The 17,681-nt window shown below is 49.3% G+C and overlaps 1 protein-coding gene across 3 annotated transcripts in view; it reads left to right on the top strand.

The window, feature by feature from the left end:
• Window positions 1-17,681, top strand: part of NSF (N-ethylmaleimide sensitive factor, vesicle fusing ATPase) — a 68,707-nt gene that overhangs the window by 2,191 nt on the left and 48,835 nt on the right. For all 3 annotated transcript variants that reach the window (XM_064636833.1, XM_064636834.1, XM_064636835.1), the window contains 2 exons: window positions 10,721-10,806; window positions 17,431-17,530. In XM_064636833.1, the coding sequence (XP_064492903.1) occupies window positions 10,721-10,806; window positions 17,431-17,530 (186 nt within the window). Of the gene's footprint in view, window positions 1-10,720; window positions 10,807-17,430; window positions 17,531-17,681 lie in introns of those variants that run through there.

Genomic DNA, 17,681 nt, shown 5'->3' with positions numbered 1-17,681 from the left:
GGCAGTTTGATGGGTGATGCTCTGCTTGTGTTACCAGGAAGCTTCTTGCTATTCAGTGTTTTCTTGATTTACCTACAGATGCAGTTGTTGCAGAATTATCAGGTTATTTAACACCGGGAAGAGAGTTCTTAACCTGAATTTTCCATCTCATTCTCTGAGCTGGATCTGATCCTTTGGAATGTTAAAGCTGTTGGCTTTAACAACCAGAGGAGTTGCCTGCTCCCTCCAGCTGGCCCCTGGGAAGGGTGAGGAGTCAGGGAGAGCAGGCAGCAGCATCCCTTCGGATGTGCCCCTGGAGCTGTGTGTAAATAAGGAACAGGTGGTGGGAGGGTGGGGGTGTGTGAGATCTCTGTGCACAACAGGTGAGGCTGATGCTGGAACACTGATGCTCTTCTGTTGTCAGCATTTCTAACAGGTGCTTGAACCTGTTCAGGAGCTTCAGTGACTCCTCCTGCCCTGCAAATCTGTCTTGCAAATGTGATTTAGAGCTTAATCCCTTTTACTGGACTGGGGTGTTCCATTTGTGCACGTACACTTTCACAGGGAGAAATGAATGGCTCTCCTCATGTACCAGAGAGACAAAATATTTAAACTTGCAGTAACATTTGGAATAATTTAGGGGAGTGATAAGCCAAATGTGATTAATTGTGGTGCTGTTTCAGGTGTGTTGCTCTGCTCCCCTAATTGCTCTGGGTTTCTCCATGGCAAGGAAGAGACGGTGATTAGCAGTGATTGAAGTTTACAGGAAAAACAGTTTATGATGATTAGAAATAATGGCTGTTTCTGTAATAATTATTCTGGATCTCTCTGCATGGGAATCATTAGGCACACAGGCAGAGCAGGGAGGCTTGCCAGGGCATCAGCCAGAATCTGCTGCAGGAGAGGGAACGTTGGGAAGCTGCTGTGTCTGTGGTTGATTACTGATCCCTTGTACCAACTGGACCCCTGGAAGTTCACTGGTACTGTCTGTAACTGATTGATTTGAACCTCGTTAGAAATTAGTTCCCAGAGGGACGTGAAAAGGCCAGATGACTTCTGTGCCTGGTTCCAGCCAGTGTCAGGCTGTGGATCCAGCAGGAGGCTGGTGTGGGACAGGGATCCCTGTGGTGCAGGTCCCTCTGGCAGATGGGGCAGGGCTGCTGCTCCCCGGGGCAGCTGTGTGTGCTGAGCACTCCTGTGCAGTGTGCATCCCCCAGCAGAGACACTGCCGTGGTTTCCTTTAACAAATGTCAGATCTGCGATAGCTGAACTTGTGTAACAGTTCATGAGGACTAGAAATAGTGGCTGGTTTATAGGGTATCATCAGTTTAACACTTCCAATTTCCTTTCTCTGCTCTTTATGGCTCGTTTGGAGCGGTGTTGCCTTTAGCCCAGTCATGGCACACACTGCCCTATTTTCTTCTCATATTCCCATTGCACTGGGTTGGAAATGGTTTTGCTTTCCCTACTGGGTGTTGCCTCACCCTGCAGAGCAGGGCTGTAGCTCCTCTGGAGAGCCTGCGACTGAGCAGAAGGGGTTCCTGAGATCTGTTGATATCAACTATTAGAGGGAAGGCAGTGAAGGACAGACCATGTCCCTCGGTGTTCCAGGCTCCTGAAGGCATTGCTGGGCTAACCCTGCTCTCCTGTGCTCCTGCAGTCATCACAGAATCATGGAATGGTTTGGGTTGGAAGGACCTTAAAGCCCATCCATTCCATGGGCAGGGACACCTTCCACTGTCCCAGGTTGCTCCAAGCCCCGTCCAACCTGGCCTTGGGCACTTCCAGGGATGGGGCAGCCACAGCTTCTCTGGGCAACCTGTGCCAGGGCCTCCCCACCCTCACAGGGAGGAATTCCTTCCTAACTTCTAATATATATAATATACCTGAACCAGCACTATACAATAAATAACATTTGGCTTATCGTTTGCTTAAATTATTTCAAAGTGTTTAAAACCCAAACGGTACAGTTTTAGCTTGGATAGCTTGGTAGAGACTTTGAAATGATGAGGGTTGGGGTTTATGTTTATGGGTTAAAGCTGTAATGTCTGGTTTCTGATAACATATGGAAGCAGCCCTCAGAGCTGCAGGCGTCGTCAGGCAACTGGAGAAACGTTTGTGAATCAACTTGGTTCCTTCTCGCAGCCTGTACTGAGCCTGCCAGCATCACTTAGCTTTTTTTAGTGTTTCCTAATGTGTAATATGAAGAAATAGATTTGTAGCAATGTCTTAGGGAAATGGGAGATAACTCAATCTCGGTCTCTGTTTCTGAGATCACTTCTGCAACCTCGTACCTGTCTTGTGAAATCATCTCAAATGGACTTGTGACCTTCTTGCAGGGCTCCTGCCTTTGGAAAGCCCTTGCTGAATTAGAATAGAATCACATAGATTATTAGAATTTAAAAAATCTAAAATTATTTAAAATAAAATGCTGATAACTGTGACCATGTGAATGTCACTGGGAACAGGATATCTGACCCTGTCATCTCTGATTAATTTGTTGCCTGTGTTGGTCTTGCAGAAGCAGCGTGTCCACAGCTTGTGCTTAAAAAGTCAGTGCAGTAGGGAGATGTCTATTCTGCCTCCCCATCCCCAGTTTTGGGGGTGCTGGTACCTCTTTACTTATGAGGACAGGCCAGAATAATTAAATTTAGTTCAGATTTTTTCTTAGTAGAGAAAAAAATCTGTAAGAAATCAGAGAATCCTTTTGAGGATCATTTCAAGTGGGAATTTCTTAAGTATTACTTTTTTACCTTTATTTTCCCCCATAGCACTGCAAGGTCTTCTCTCTTCCTCTCCTGTTCTGTGTCCTGTGCCTCAGAGCACAAAGGTCATTCAGGACAAGACCCTGTGGCTCAGGAGAAGCCCTGACTATGAATTTGGGGGAACCTCTGCCATAAAATCAGATCTGTTTGAGTCTACAGAGAACCAGTACCTGGAAAGTAGTGACTGTTTTATATATTCTACTGTACTGCAATACCCACCAGGCAGGACATAGTTTCAGTGCAATGAAATCATCATTGATTCCTTTGTTTACATGAAAACTAAAATGTAGGTCCTCTGGTCATGCTGGGATCTTTTTTTGATCCAGGAGGTGGTGGCTGTGTCCAGGTGTGAGAGGGGATGAGCTTTAGGGAGAGCTGGAGCAGTGACAGCCCTGAGCAGGGACAGTGACCTTGGTTTTGCCAGTACGAGGTTCTGCATGATGCTCTCAGGAGGCATCAGGGCAGAGACCAGAATTTAGTGACAAAGTTCCCATATTGACCATTTTCAGGAGGTTTTTTTGCTCTCCAGGAGTTGGAGAGCTGTGTTGGAGAAGGTCTGTGAACAGAAGCATTCAAACAAGGAACACAGTTGCTAAAATTGGTGGAGAAGCTTCCGATGGAGTGCCCTGTAACTGTGTTTGAGCCAACTGCTCCTGGTCCTGCTCGTAAAACCCAGGCTGGATCTGATTCCTCAGGCACTGCTGCCCACTGCTGTGGTCCTTCCCATGCTGGCAGAGCCTCCCTCCAGGGAGGGCAAAGGTTTGCAGCACAAAGAGATTTACCACGTCTCTCTGGTCTCCTGGGGTACAATAAAGCAGTGACCTTCTATTAAAAGATCTGGAGTAATTGCTGCCCTGGAGTTGTGTCATGTGCTTTGTCTGTAGAAAATACAGAAATATTTACAAGCTTTTGCGTCTTGAACACAAATTGCTCATGACTGGGTGTGTTTGGTACATCAGTCAGTCCTGGGGAGCTCAGTGCTGGGGCGAGCTGTAAATACTCAGGGACAGCAGCAGCCTGGGTGTTCACAAGGCACATTCCAAGTTTACAGGGATATTTTTAACCTTGTTGCTGTTGGGTAACTTTGCTAAATAAATGAGAAGAAATTTGCATCCATGAGGTGTCCTGACCTGCATCCCAGGCTGACACTTACAGTGGCTGCTGGGGGTTCATTCCCTTGGCATTTTTTAAGAGCTTTAGATGAAACACAACAAGTAGCAATTCCCTGTGATTAAATTGTTGGTCATCCTGGCTCGCTTAAGGAACATGAGGCAACATCCACTCCACAAATGGATGAGTTAATTACAAATGCACCTCTCTTGGGTCATTATTGCTTAAAGGGAAGGTGGAGCTGCTGTTCAGGCTGAGCTGTGGGGGAACAGCCCCCTGGTTCCGTGGCACAGCAGCTCAGGTACAGGTGTATTTTCCGAGATCCACTGGCTGACCATGTTGGAAAGAGCTGGGCTGGAGAAGGACATCCTGGGGCAGAGCAACCCGTGTGTTTGGATTAGGGATGCTCTGCCACAGCAGTAGCTTGTAGAAACCCTCCTTTACACTCTTGTTTCTCTGTTAATCAGGCAAACTCTTGGAACCCTTTGGCTTGGAGCTGTAAATTGTCTTTCTGATAACGTTGTCAAGTAAAGGATAGCAGAGCCCAGTTCCAAAAGGTGTGAGCACCTTCCTCACTGCACCAGCTAAATAGTGCTGCAGTGACAGAGCAGCCCTTGCACATCTGAGTTCATGTGAGCTTTGCAAACAGGGAAGCAGCAGCTGCCTCCCTGAGAACCAATATCCTTTCGTGGCTGCCCTGATAAAGTGGGTGTCAAGTGCCAGGACAGAAGTAATTTCCGGATTGCTGCCCAGGCCCACGGGGGAGCTGCTCTCACACAGAGAAACTGGGAAGGTGTGGGGTGTATGTGGTGGATAAAGTGGCCATGAGGAGCCTGGTGTCTCCTGCTGCCCCCCCTGCCCTGCTGTGCTGGGGCAGAGCTCTGTTCCCAGGGGAGGATGTTCCGGTGCCACAGGCACAGACAGCGCAGGAAGAACGTTTCCGTTTCGTTCCCAGCCCTGGGTGATGCAGGAGGGGGTGATGGGAGCTCTCCCCTCTCTCCTGTTTTCAGCTGTTTGGGTTTGTGTTGCTGGCAGATCACGGGGAGATGATTCACGGCGTGGGCGGGTCCCAGGGGGCGTGGGCATCGGGGATGGATCTCATCTCTCCTCCTCCTCTGGACCCTATTGAGGTTGCCTTGGTGTCGGCTCGTTCAGAGGTCCCTGGCTTTGACAAAATGTAAATAATTCTGAGATTTTTTAGCGTTCCTAATGTGTTCCTCTTTATCAGGAGGAGAAAATTGGTATTTATGAGCTTGTTAGTGAGAGAACGAAGCTCCTTCCTGAAGAGAATAAAAGCTTTCAGCAAAGCAAATAGAGGTCAGATGGAGCTGGTGGAACAGCCAGGCCTGAGCAGGGGGTCGGGCTCCTCGTTCCAGGGACAGCAGCTTATCCTGCCAGCACAGCAACTGCAGGTCTGGAAAGGCCTGTCTGGCCAGGCCTGCTGTTCCAAACACTCTTTGTAGGTGTTTGAACTCTTCTTATGGCTGGGGAAGCTTTAGTCAATATTTTTTTAAGATGTCCAGAAAAACCTTCTCTAAACCTTCTGCAAGCTAGTAAGCTTCCTTAGTTAAGTTTTTTAAGTTTGGGTGTTTTTTTTTTTTTCATTTTAGAACCACAGCATTTAGGACAGCTCCTGTTGCTGAGTCTGGTCTCTGATGGAGGCAATACCTTGTTATTCCTTTCTTAAATACTACTGAGTTGTTCTTTAGGGGAATTTTGGTTTTGTCTTTACTGTTTCCCACTGTGGGCTGTCACAGAGCAGCTTCCTTCCATTCTTACCTGCCCTCTGGGAGCTTTGCAGGCATTACTGTTGCTTTACACCCATTTTTATTGTCCTTTAGTACAGAGCTGTTACTCAGCCCTGTGGTGTATATGTGCATGTAGAGAGCACAGTCCTCAGGCTCCCTGTGCAAGGAGCTTGTTTTGTGTCCTCCCATTGCTGTCCCAGCTCTGCAGTTCATCTCTGGTGCTGCTGGTTGTCCCCTGTGTGCAGCCCAGAGGTGTTGTGGTCATCTGGGATCCTGTGATCCCTCGGATCTTTAGGCACAGTCTGTGTCACTCTGTGTGTCTGCTTTCCATCAGGAGCATAGTCCTGGGTAATGTGTTGGGTGTGTGAATCATCATCTCAGTCCCTGTTTATCTTCAAAGCTCCTTTAACATCATAATTCTTCCTTTCAGCACTCAAACTCAATTTTATTTGCAGACCTGTAGTGGTGAGTGTTTGACTTCAAGCCAGCCCTGGTTCCACAGAGCCTGCAGCAGGCTGGACTGACCCTGCTTCCCAGGAACAGCACCTGCACGAGTTCTTCCTTGCCCTCTCGGGGTGATGGAGTCTGGGCTTGGAGTGACTTTGCTGCCCACCAGTTAAAGAAAAGCTTGGATGCCTTTGGGAGCAGGGATCCCGCTCTGTGTGCAGCTGGCAGGAGGCTCTGCAGGGGAAATGAAGGTGTCTGGTACCCAGGGATGTCTCATGTTCTAACAGTTGTCTGCCAACTCCTGGGTGACAGAAGTTCCATCTCTGCACACCTGGGGATGTCTGTGCCTGTGTTTTACACAAAGGAAAATTTTAAAATACAACACTTTACAGTATTTGTACAAACCACATGGAAACAGTGCACGGAACAAAACCTGCCTGGCCTTTAGAGGCTGTTTCATGATCTCTTGGGCAGCATTAGGAAGTGCAAGGAGTTCAGTTGTTTCAAATGAAGAGCATCTCTGCCTTATCACTCAGTGTTTTAGCTCTTCTCAGTAACAGCTGGCAGGTACAGTGCACTTCTGTCATGTACTACCACCTTGTCTGCAGCGGGGTCTGAGTGATGGGAAACATGGTTTTTCTTGGCTTTCTCTGTTGTCAGCCTAAAGGATTCACAAGAGGTGAATTCACAGCTCACAAAACACAAAAGATGTGGTTTATGTGTGTATGAAAATATCCAAATAACAGCATTGCCTTCTGGGCTGAGCTCTCCTAACATGGGAGAGCATGGCCATAAACTAAAACACAACAAGTTCCACCTCAACATGAGAAGAACTTCTTTCCATGGAGGTAGCAGAGCACTGGAACAGCTGCCCAGGGAGGTCATGAAGACATTCCAAACCCACCTGGGCACATTCCTGTGTCACCTACTCCAGGTGACCCTGCCTTGGCAGGGGAGTTGGACTGGATGGTCTCCAGAGGGCCCTTCCATCCCCAACTATTCTGTGATTCTGAGAAGGAGGTAGTTTCATATTTTTTGTGGAGGAAAGCAGGAATCCATGGAGCTTTGGGAAAAATCTCTGAAAGATCAGATATCATGGTGATTGTTTCTATTATGAAGCTGTTTGTTCTTTGGGGCAGCTTTTCTTTGTAAAAATAAAATATGCCAGTGTCACTGAGCCTCCTGGGGCTGGGTTTTCCTGCTGAGCAGTAGCTCAGCAGTGGAGCAGTTGAGGCAACGCTCCTGCTTTGTCACAACCCCGAAGGTGGGATCCTTCACCTTTGTCTCCCAGAGTGAGACTTATCAGTGCATCATGTGGGCTTGTTTTTGTCTTGGCAAACAGGAGAAGTGTTGGAGCAGCCTCTGCTGGGTTTATTGTGGGTGCTGGGAGGCTGATGGTGGGTGCTGATGCTGGAGCAGGGGTGCTTTCGAAGGAAGGCACTGCCTCAGGTGTGCAGGCACCTCCCTGGGACTTCTCTGTCCTTGGACTCACTGCTTTTGTAAACCACAATACCTGAAGCAGGGAAGATTCTTTTGCCTAATTTAAGCCTAATTTGCCTTCTTTAAAGCTGATTTATCTTTATTGTGGGCACTGATATAATGGCAACCTGTGAGGGTGTATGTGGGTTAGCCCGAGGGGGACTGCAGCAGGTGGCATCTGCTGTCACCTGCAGGAGCTGCTCTCTGCTTTGTTAGACCTGTGCCTTGCCCAGTTGCCACCAGTAACCTGCCAGCTTGCTCAAAATCAGTTGGTGTAACTATACTTTGAGATTTCCTGGAAATACTCACCTTGCTGCCTCTATTCCCTGAGCTGAGGTGTGAGTGCAGGCAGTGGGTGTTGGACAGTGGAGAGGGGCAGGTTCCAGGAGTCCTGGTGCTGGTATCCTGGGAGGCTGGAACCAAAATGCAAGAGCTTAAAGTGTTCCTAACAGTGCCCCCACTGGCGTATGCCAGCCATGTGTTAGAGGCCTGGACTGCTGCTTTTATGACAGGAAAAATTCCTCAGGAGCAGCCCTGTCCATGTCCTTGTGAGCAGCAGTTTGTGGGATCTGAGCTTTCTGGGGAGGGCAGGGAAGAGGAAGCCCCTGCATCTCCCCAGAACAGTGTGTTCCTCCCTCCTGCCTGGGAGCTTTCCAGTTTAATCCTCACCTCTTCCATGTCCAGATTTCTTCAAGATGTCCCTTTCTGTGGAACCTCACACCTGGGAGTGACACCCCTTTCATGCATCTGTCTGATGTTCAGACCTGTTCAGAATATTGATAGTGTGCTGAAGAGCTTCAGAGTCTTGGAGCTTGAGGAGCTGGAGAGCTGGGAGTAGAATTGCCATCTGAAATGCTGGTCATTGCCAGGGAGAACTGGGCTCCTGCCAGAACCCTGGCAGGAGGATGAGCCGGGCCCTGGGAAGACTGGCACGGTCGGTGCTGATGCTGCATCACCTTATTCCACGTGTCAGACACCCAAGGGTGCTCTGCCATCATCCATCCTCCTGCAGAGCTTGCTGGATTTGAAATGCATCCCGTGGGGTCTGTGCTTTTCCTGAAGCAAAGTGTTCCCAGCTGCAGACAGGAATGCTGCAGGGGAGCCCAGGAATGCTGCAGGGGAGCCCAGGAATGCTGCAGGAGAGCCCAGGAATGCTGCAGGGGAGCACAGGAATGTTGCAGGGGAGCCCAGAAATGCTGCAGAGGAGCCCAGGAATGCTGCAGGGGAGCCCAGGAATGCCGCAGGGGAGCCCAGGAATGCTAATGGAGAGTGGCAGCTTGGTGTAGGAAGCAGTTTGTCACTGAGGATTAAAAATGCAGTTGAGGACTAGTGCTGTAAAAGGGTTTAATCCAGGACCTCCATGCTCTGTTTTCTCCAAAAATATCCCTCCTAATGCGTTTTATCCGGGCATGTCCTTCACCAGACTCTCCCTGCAGATGGGAGGAGAGGTGATAAAATGAGTATTTTGTGTGAGGTGCTCAAGCCAGTGAGGCTCAGCAGGCAGGCTGTGGGCCTCAGAAATCCACTGATGTATATTTTATTAGAGGAACATTTGAGTCTCTTATTGCACTTCACGTTCAGGTAGATAAATCTGTCTCAGGGCTGTAAATGAAATCCTTTTGTGCTGTCACATCCGTCAAGGGCAGTTGAGCATTATTCAGAAGTAATGAATTGGTCCTGTTCTAAATAGCAAGGACTTGAGACAAATCCCATTGTGACATAAAAAGTTGATGTGAGCCCTGGGGCAGACTGGCTGCAGGCCACTCTGGAGGGATTTTCTCTGATCCTTGGCCCAGAGGGGCTGGGGGAGGAAGGCAGAGCAGGACAATAACCCTTGGGAAATGATCTGCATGTGTGTGTTGGGATCTGTGTGTTTCCTGCACTTGTGCTGGGATTTAAGGGTGTCTTAAGAGAAAAATCCATCCTGGATTGCTTTTGGCAATGGGTTGACACTGTCAAATAGTTCCTGTTGCACTGCCTGTAAATTTGTATCTGGTAGAGGTAGTTGTGCTTTAATTCTGAAAATGACACCCTGTGGGCAAGTTTAGCTTTTCCCCAAATTAAATTTATTCAGTCCATAGCTAAGGGTAGAAACATCTTGCATTTGCCATCCTTCTCCCCAGTTCTAGAGGCATTTTGTTCCCAATCTTCATCGCTCAGCCATTGTCTTCTGGAATAATCTGCAGAAGCAGACGGGCTGAGGGAGGTGCAGGATGGGGCTGAGGTTCCTCTGCTGAGCTCCCTGTGTGTGATCCATCCTGCCTCATGATGGGGATGGGAGTGCTGGGATTTGGGTTTTTAGCTGCTGATTCGTGAGTAATAGTGGAAGGGACAAAAATGAACAGACCATTGAAATAGGATTGGTCCTTTGAATTTAAAAAACAAAAGAAAGGAGGAGGACCCCCCCACCAAATTTGTTGCAGTAATTTTTTTTAGTGATAGGCTCGAACTGGCTGTTTAACTTAATTTTCTTCAGTGTTTTATGGATCTGGGATGTTTCCTATAAAGTTGAAAATATTTGCATCATGATATTCTGTGATATTTCTTTTGAGAGGTGATATAAAGGGATTCTGGGGTTGGACAGCAGCTGGCTGAGGTTAAACCTTCCTGTGGACCCTCAGTACTGCCCTGTGTGAAGGTGTACATCCAGAATAGATGTGCTCACATCCCAGTGTTCTGGGTGATGGCAGGGAAACAGGAAGGTCACACTGTGCTATAGGGTTGCCCAGGGCTGTGGGGGAGCTGCTCTGGCTCCAGCTCCCCTTAGCAGCTTTCAGAATATCCCAGTGTCCTGTTACTGTGCAAGAAACACCTTCCAGGGAATGCTGGTACCTGCTGCCTCATGGCAGCGCCCAGGGAAGCTTCATGAGCGCCAGGGTTCACTGGCAGGGGTACAGCATTTGCCTGGCAGGCCTGTTCCTGGGGGATTTTAAAGGATTTTCTATAGGTAGGGTAGAAAATCCGGGGTACTCCCATGGCGCAGAGCTTTGAGATGGAAGTACCTGTCCCAACAGAAGTGTTGGGAGAAACCTGGAAGAGGGAGAGGAGCTTGTTGGTACCAATGGGCTCTGAGTGTGGCAGGACTCACGAGACCTGTTTTGTGCTTTGTGGATTGACAGAAGTCTTGAGGCTTGGCTTAGCACAAGAAAAACAGAATTTGGTTTGACTTTTTCCCCCGTCTCTCTCTCCCAGCCTATGCAAGCAGCAAGATGTCCCACAGACGAGCTGTCCTTGACCAACTGTGCTGTGGTGAACGAGAAGGACTTCCAGTCTGGGCAGTAAGTGTCGCTGCTGCTCTGGCAGCTTTGAACCCCAAAGGAATTGTTGTCAAAGTTTGGGTGGAGGGGGAGTGGCATTTCAGATTTGGGAGGGTGAATACGGGAAGTTATTAAACTCCTGTGTCTTTAGAGTCTAAAACTTTAAATGTGGCTCTTTCTCAGAATGGGAGGTGCTAAAATAATTCTGACTGTTTCTCTGAAGCATTTCTTCCTTGGGAACTGCATCTGCTTAACTAACAGGATCACTGTTTTAATGAAGGACTTCAGGCCTTTTTGTGATCTTCTTGTTTATTTTGGTTTTGTTGTTCTTCCTATTACACAGTTGGAATATTTGAACTATTTCAAAAACATTTTTGTCATTTACTTGGGTTACTCGGGGCATTTTTTCACTGTCACATCATATGGGAGTGCTGAGCAGAGTCAGGAGAACTCCCTCTTGTTCTCAGGGTTTTCATGCACCAGGACAAAAGGGAAAAGCAGCCCGAGTGTGGGCACAACAAGTTGGATTCTCTAATTACAGCTCTGGGGTGGCTGACAGAACCTGACTCTGGGTTTTACTTCTGTGAGAAAGGCAGAAAACAGATGAATTTTTCAGCTCAGCCCACACAGGAGGGTTTTGTATTCAAAGCAGCCAATTAACAGGTTTGGTTTCTGTGCTTTGGTGCAGCTTTAGGGAGGTTCTCCCAGAATTCAGGATGTAGGTTGTAGACAGGAGTAATTAATTGCAGGAAGGGAGTATCACATGCAGCACAAGGCAGGAGAGGGTTTGAAAAATGGGAAAAAATGTTAAAGGAGATACTGAATGATCCACTCAGATAAAATACCTGCCCCAGGTGAACTCTGCTGAGGGTGGAGGGCACAGTGGTGCTGAACTCTGGGAATGCAGGGATGTGTTTAGGACCTGCCTCTCTGTGCTGTCACTCAGCTCTGCTGCCCTGGGACCTGTCCTGGCCCTTGAGGCATGAACTGAAGTGTGATTTCATGAGCCCAACTTGAGTATAAAATGCCAAACCAGATCAAACCCAGAAACCCCAAATGAGCAGAACTTTTAGAGCCAGAAGCAGGTGAAAGTGTGTATTTGGACAGGGAAGTGTCCTGGTCTGTTCCAATGGTGGTTTTCCCCTGGTAGATTTTTTTCCAGAGTAATTGAGTTACAAAAATACCTGCACTGAGCATTGTACCTCATGCATTATACAAACCTTAATTTCCTCCAGTCTGGGTGTCCTGGAGGGACCCAGCTGCCAGACCTGCAGCAGTGGCCGTGTTCCTTTTGCTCCCAGAGCCCTCTGCCGTGGCACCTGGGGAGGTTTGCAGGAAGCAGTGCCCCGAGGTGTGCTGGGTGAGCAGCTGGCCGTGGTTCTGGCTGGGCTCATCCTCCTGAGAGCTGCTCGTTCGCAGCACTGAGAGCTCCCGCGGGCACAGCCTGTGCTTGGTGGGAGCAGATGCTGTAAATTGCTTTGCAGAGCACAGGGAAGCTCCTGGTGAAGGCTGGAGTCAGTGCTGCATTGCAGATCCCTGGAACCAGCCCCAGCCAGCCCTGCAGTGGCTGTACCTCATGTCCCTGCCCACCACTGCCTGCACACAGTGGCCTTGGGGACAGTCCCACCCAGGGACTCTGACACTGCCCATTGCTGCTTGGGTGTGCAGTCTGACCTTGGAGCTGGTTTAGCCCCAGGATGCTGCTCTCCATCTTTTGGTGCTCCATTTTGCACACCCTGTGAGCTGGGCAGGAATGAGTCACTGTTTGGTGCTGCAGGAGTTCACGGGAGGCCATGCTCTGGATTTTGGGGACTTGCACTGTCTTGAGTTCCCATGACCTGCTTTTACCTTGCAGACTCCTGGGGTAGTTTGGAGAGAGAAACAGGTGCTGAGCACACCCAGGCAGGGAGGGGACAACAGTCAGGGCAGGTTGGCTCAATGGCAGTTTTCTTGTTTGTGTTGAGAACTGACTAATTGTTCTCGCCTTTTATCCCTGCCTTTTCCATGGGAACGCCATCCCTCCTATCTCATGCCAGTTTAGTTGTCTGAGGAGCCCTTGAGGAGCCTTGCTGGATAATGGCAGTAGGTTTCCCGACATGCACCAGAGGAATATCTGCCTGTAGGGATCAGGTGCTTGCTGGCACCTCTGCCAGACACCTGAGTCATCCCCTCCCTCCTCCTGTGTGCATAAAAACTGATGTACACCCCGGTTAATGTCTGTTGGTTGGCTCAGCCTGGCCAGCAAAGGTACCAGCAGTTGCCTGAGCCTGGCCTGGAGTCCTTCCTAAGGGCTGGCATCACCCACTTTGGTTCTTACTGTTCCAGGCAAGGCTTTACACATGGAATAACGCAGCGGTTTCACCTGGGAGAGCTCCTGGGACCTGCCTGGCCCTGGTCATTCGTTGTTCCTTTTGTTCATTTATGAGCAGAAAGCTCTTAATGAGGTTGAGATTTCCCCTATGTATCTCTGAGCTCCTTCCTGGTGAACATCAATATAGGAAAATGCATTTAGTTTTTCTGCTGTTGCCTTATTTTGAACATTTGTAATACTTAGGTTGCTTCCAGCCTGGTGGAAGCTGCCTGCTCCTGCTGTCTTTGAGAAGACATGTGGTTGTTCCTGTGCCTTTTGCAGATTTTTCTCACAGAATCTGTCAGGATTTGACCTTTCCCAGTATTTTCTTTCAGAAAACTGATTTTTTTTTTCCTGTTTTTCCTTTTCTTTTTATTTTCCTTCCTGGCATCTCTTTGCCTGCTCTCAGGCTCTGCTGTCTTTCTGCATGGCTGGAAATGTTGTTGGTGAATTATATGCTCCAATACAGTAATTTTAATTTGTACCAGATCCTTGTTGATATTCCCTTCCCCCTGCAGTATTTTTACCAGGTGTCCTTATTTTCTTGCATTTTTCTGTTTTGAATTGAAGCCCAGCCTGGTGGAGTGATATGGTTTGAAGCTGGCTCCCTGCCAAGTCTCCAAACCTTACCACAAGAAGTGTGTCTGTCCCCCCCCCAAAACCTCAGGGAGAAGAGGGAGAAAAAAAAACAACCAAGAAAACCCGAAACGAGAGAGAGACAGCTAAAGCAATATATATATAAATATATTTACACTTATGTTACAGTTATATACAATTGAAATATATATACAATTTCACAAGGGAACGGGAAGGGGGAAGGGAAAAGGAACAAAACCAAAATAAAATATATATATATCCTGATTAGTAGCCCAATATCTAGCAACTAAAAGAGTTAGCAAAGAAATATCTCACTACTCTCCTGGGGCAACCGAGAGTTGCTCCGGAACAATCGCCTGCAACCTCCGTCTCCCAAGGTCGGCAAGGCCCAACCAGGCCTCGCTCCCCAGCACGGCAGAGCCGACAGCAGGGAACCTGCACCTCCAAAGCTGGAAGGAAAGAGAGCGAAGGCCTCTCCTCCTTTCTTCTTATAGCCCGGCTTACGTAAAAATCGTAGGGACTACTGGGTAAATCTGGGCCCTTCCTTGGTTACAAACAGGTCACCAAGGAAGGCCCAGACCAAACCACCACATGGAGTTTATTTCTTCCTGCAGAAACACTGAATCTCTGCATGTTGAAGTCACTGTTGTGTGCAGTGCTCAGGATCCATCCCAGGCTTAAGAACCTTTAATCTTGGGTCTTTTCCTGTCTGACGAGCTGCTTCCAGCAGGGTGTTGGTTGTCATCAGGTCTATTTTGTGGTGGACTATCCCAGTGGCAGAGCTGGAACCTGTGTCTTGCCTATGGACATGTTTCTCTCACACTCTGCAGCGTCACACCCAGTGTGGTGGTACTAATTTGGATTACTCCTGCTGTGCTGGAACCCTCCTGCTTTTGGTCCTGGCTTCCTGGACAGTTCTCTGTTTTATCCACTGCTCAGTTTAAAATGAGCAGTCCTTGGAGCAGCATTCCAGCTGGGAAGGATCACCTGCCTGTCCTTGCTGCCAGTGCTCTCCCTAGTCACGGAATCACAGGATGGTTTGGGTTGCAAGGGATCTTGAAGATCATTTTGTTCCAACCCTCTGCCCTGGGCGGGGACACCTCCCACTAGCCCAGGTTGCTCCAAGCCCTGTCCAACCTGGCCTTGGACACTTCCAGGGCTGGGGCAGCCACAGCTTCTCTGGGCAACCTGTGCCAGTGCAACCTGTTCCTGTCTGATGCCCCCAGAGGTGATGGTACCCACCTTTGCTGCAGGGATGTGCTGCTGGCTCCTGTTGACCTCGTTGTCCCCAGGGGTCCCAGGTCTTCTTCACCCCCAGCTGTCCCCCAGCCCGCACTGGTGCGTGGGATTGTCCCCCTCAGGTGGAGGACCTTCCATTTGCTCTGTTGAACTCGATGGGACCTGCCGAGGTCCCTCTGACCAGCAGCACCACTGGCTGTGTCTGGCTGAGGAGCTCTGTCCCTGAGCTGCTCAGGAATGGGGGGGTTAAATAGTTTTGGCCACATGTGGACCCCTGGGGTGGGCACACCCCCAGTGACCTCCTGCCTCTGGAATTGCACACCCAGTGACAGCTGTATCCCAGCAGTGTCTGTGAGGGTGGCTGTGCTGGGCAGTGTGGGAAGGTTGCTCATGTTGGGATGAACAACATCTCCAGCTCTCCCTTCAGCCTCAGAGCTCACCAGTTCACCCTATTGGTAAGGCTGGATTTTCCACTGTAAATCCATGCTGACTATTCCGAAATCCAAGCTGGAAGTGACTCCCAGGCTTTAATATGTTTGGCTCCCAGGATTAGTTACTCCATCACTTCCCCAGGGACTGAGGTGGGGCTGCCCAGCCTGTAATTCCTCGGATCTTCCTGCTTGAAGACAGGAGTGACATCTGCTGTCTCCCAGTCCCCAGACACCCTCCGTGGTTGCTGTGCAGTGCCAGTAAATGCCTTGCTCTCCCCAGAAACATTTGCAGGGAACTTTCCCACCTCTGACAGGCTCCTGGACTTGTGCCTGGGGTCGGAGGAGGAGGCAGGGAAGGGGAGGTGTGCATACAGCTGGTGCCTGTGTAACCTGAGGGCACTCCCAGTGCAGGCAGCTGGGAAGAAGAGGATGAGGTGGAACCTGATTCCATCATCACCCCTGTCACCAGTGCACACAAATCCCAGCTTCCTTTGGGTTTGCTCTCTCCTGCCAAAGGCAGGCTGCCTATCACATGATAAGAGCTATCAGGCAGAGTCTGAGGAGAGCTGTAAGCAGCTTTGGAGTATCTTTGTTGCTGACAGCTTAAATGGTGAGTGTGACAGACAGGCACACGCCACTGCTGCTGCTGGGGCTGCTCCTGACTGCTGGCACTGCTGCTTTTGTAACAGTGTTCCTGATCTTTGGATAGAACCACAGAATGACAGAATCACTGAGGTTGGAAAAGACCTCCAAGAGCATCCAGCCCAACCTGTGGCTGATCCCCACCTTGTCCCCCAGCCCAGAGCACTGAGTGCCACATCCAGTCCTTCCTTGGACACCTCCAGGGATGCATAACATTTTATACATAAAATAAAAAAAACCAAAAACTCCACCACTCCCTGGGCAGCCCCTTCCAGTGCCTGACCACTCTTTCCATGAAGAAATTCCTCCTCATGTCCAACCTGACCCTCCCCTGGCACAGTTTGAGGCCGTTCCCTCTCCTCCTGTCCCTTGTTCCCTGGGAGCAGAGCCCGACCCCCCTTGGCTCCCCCCTCCTGTCAGGGGGTTGCAGAGCCAGAAGGTCCCCCCTGAGCCTCCTTTTCTTCAGGCTGAGCTCCCCCAGCTCCCTCAGCTGCTCCTGCTGCTCCAGCCCCTTCCCCAGCTCCGTTCCCTTCCCTGGACACGCTCCAGCCCCTCCATGTCCTCCTTGCTGTGAGGGGCCCAGAACTGGACACACTCAAGGTGTGACCTCAGCAGTGCCAGCCCAGAGGGACAATCAGTGCCCTGCTCCTGTGGCCACACTATTTCTAATCCAGGCCAGGGACCATTGGCCTTCTTGCCTGCCTGGGCACAGCTTGGGCTCATGTTCAGCTGCTGTTGAGCAGCACCCCCAGGTTCTTTCCAGCTGGGCCACTTTCCAGCCACTCCGATGCTAGTTTTTCCAGCACTCGGATGCTCTCTGGGTTCCCCATCAGTTGGTTATCAGGAGGAACAGCCTCAGGGTCTGTGTGAGTTTGCTTTTTGTACAGAAACTCCTTCCATTTTTTTTCTACGATCAAACTTCTCTAAACAATATACTGAGACCCCTGTATGGGCTTTGCATCTGTTTCTGGTTGGAATCACAGTTGGGGATAGTGCTTGTACTGGGTTAAAATGTTGGTGCTTTGGTGTTAATGCCTGAGGTGTGAAACCAGTGTTGATTTTTAGCTGTAGCAGCCTTGGTGTTTGTGGTTATAGTTTCGTTCCCTCACACTGGTACAGAGCAGTTGCTGAAGGAAAGGGTTGCTGGGGGGATGTAAATAGTAATGATTGGTACAGTGTCTTGCAGTTGGGCTTTGAGATCACGTTATGCAGTGAAGGTGCTGGACTCCTGTCTCACTGTCTGTGTCATGCTGTGGCTCTAATGCTTTTGTTTTTTCTTTACAGCACCAGAGAGAAACTGGATGTTCCTTTTGAATTCTCACAGCTCTGAGCAATGCAAAATCTCCTGGTGCATATATCAAAGTAAAATACTGTCCTCTCTTCCAGACATGTTGTTGTGAAGACCTCTCCCAACCACAAGTACATCTTCACGCTGAGAACCCACCACTCAGTGGTGCCTGGCAGCATCGCCTTCAGCCTGCCCCAGGTAGGGGAGGTTTGACTTCCTACTTTGCTATGGAATAAGCAAAATCTCTTTTGGGATCAGAATTAACATAGGTTCTGATTGGAGTCAATGTGATTCCTGCACATTTGATCTCTGACAGCAGAAGTTCAAGCAGACTTTTACTACAACTGAA

This window comes from Pseudopipra pipra, chromosome 26 (genome assembly GCF_036250125.1).
Source record: "Pseudopipra pipra isolate bDixPip1 chromosome 26, bDixPip1.hap1, whole genome shotgun sequence".
Lineage (NCBI taxonomy): Eukaryota > Metazoa > Chordata > Aves > Passeriformes > Pipridae > Pseudopipra > Pseudopipra pipra.
Note: the sequence above shows the minus strand (reverse complement) of the source record. Positions and strands in the feature narration are given on the sequence as shown.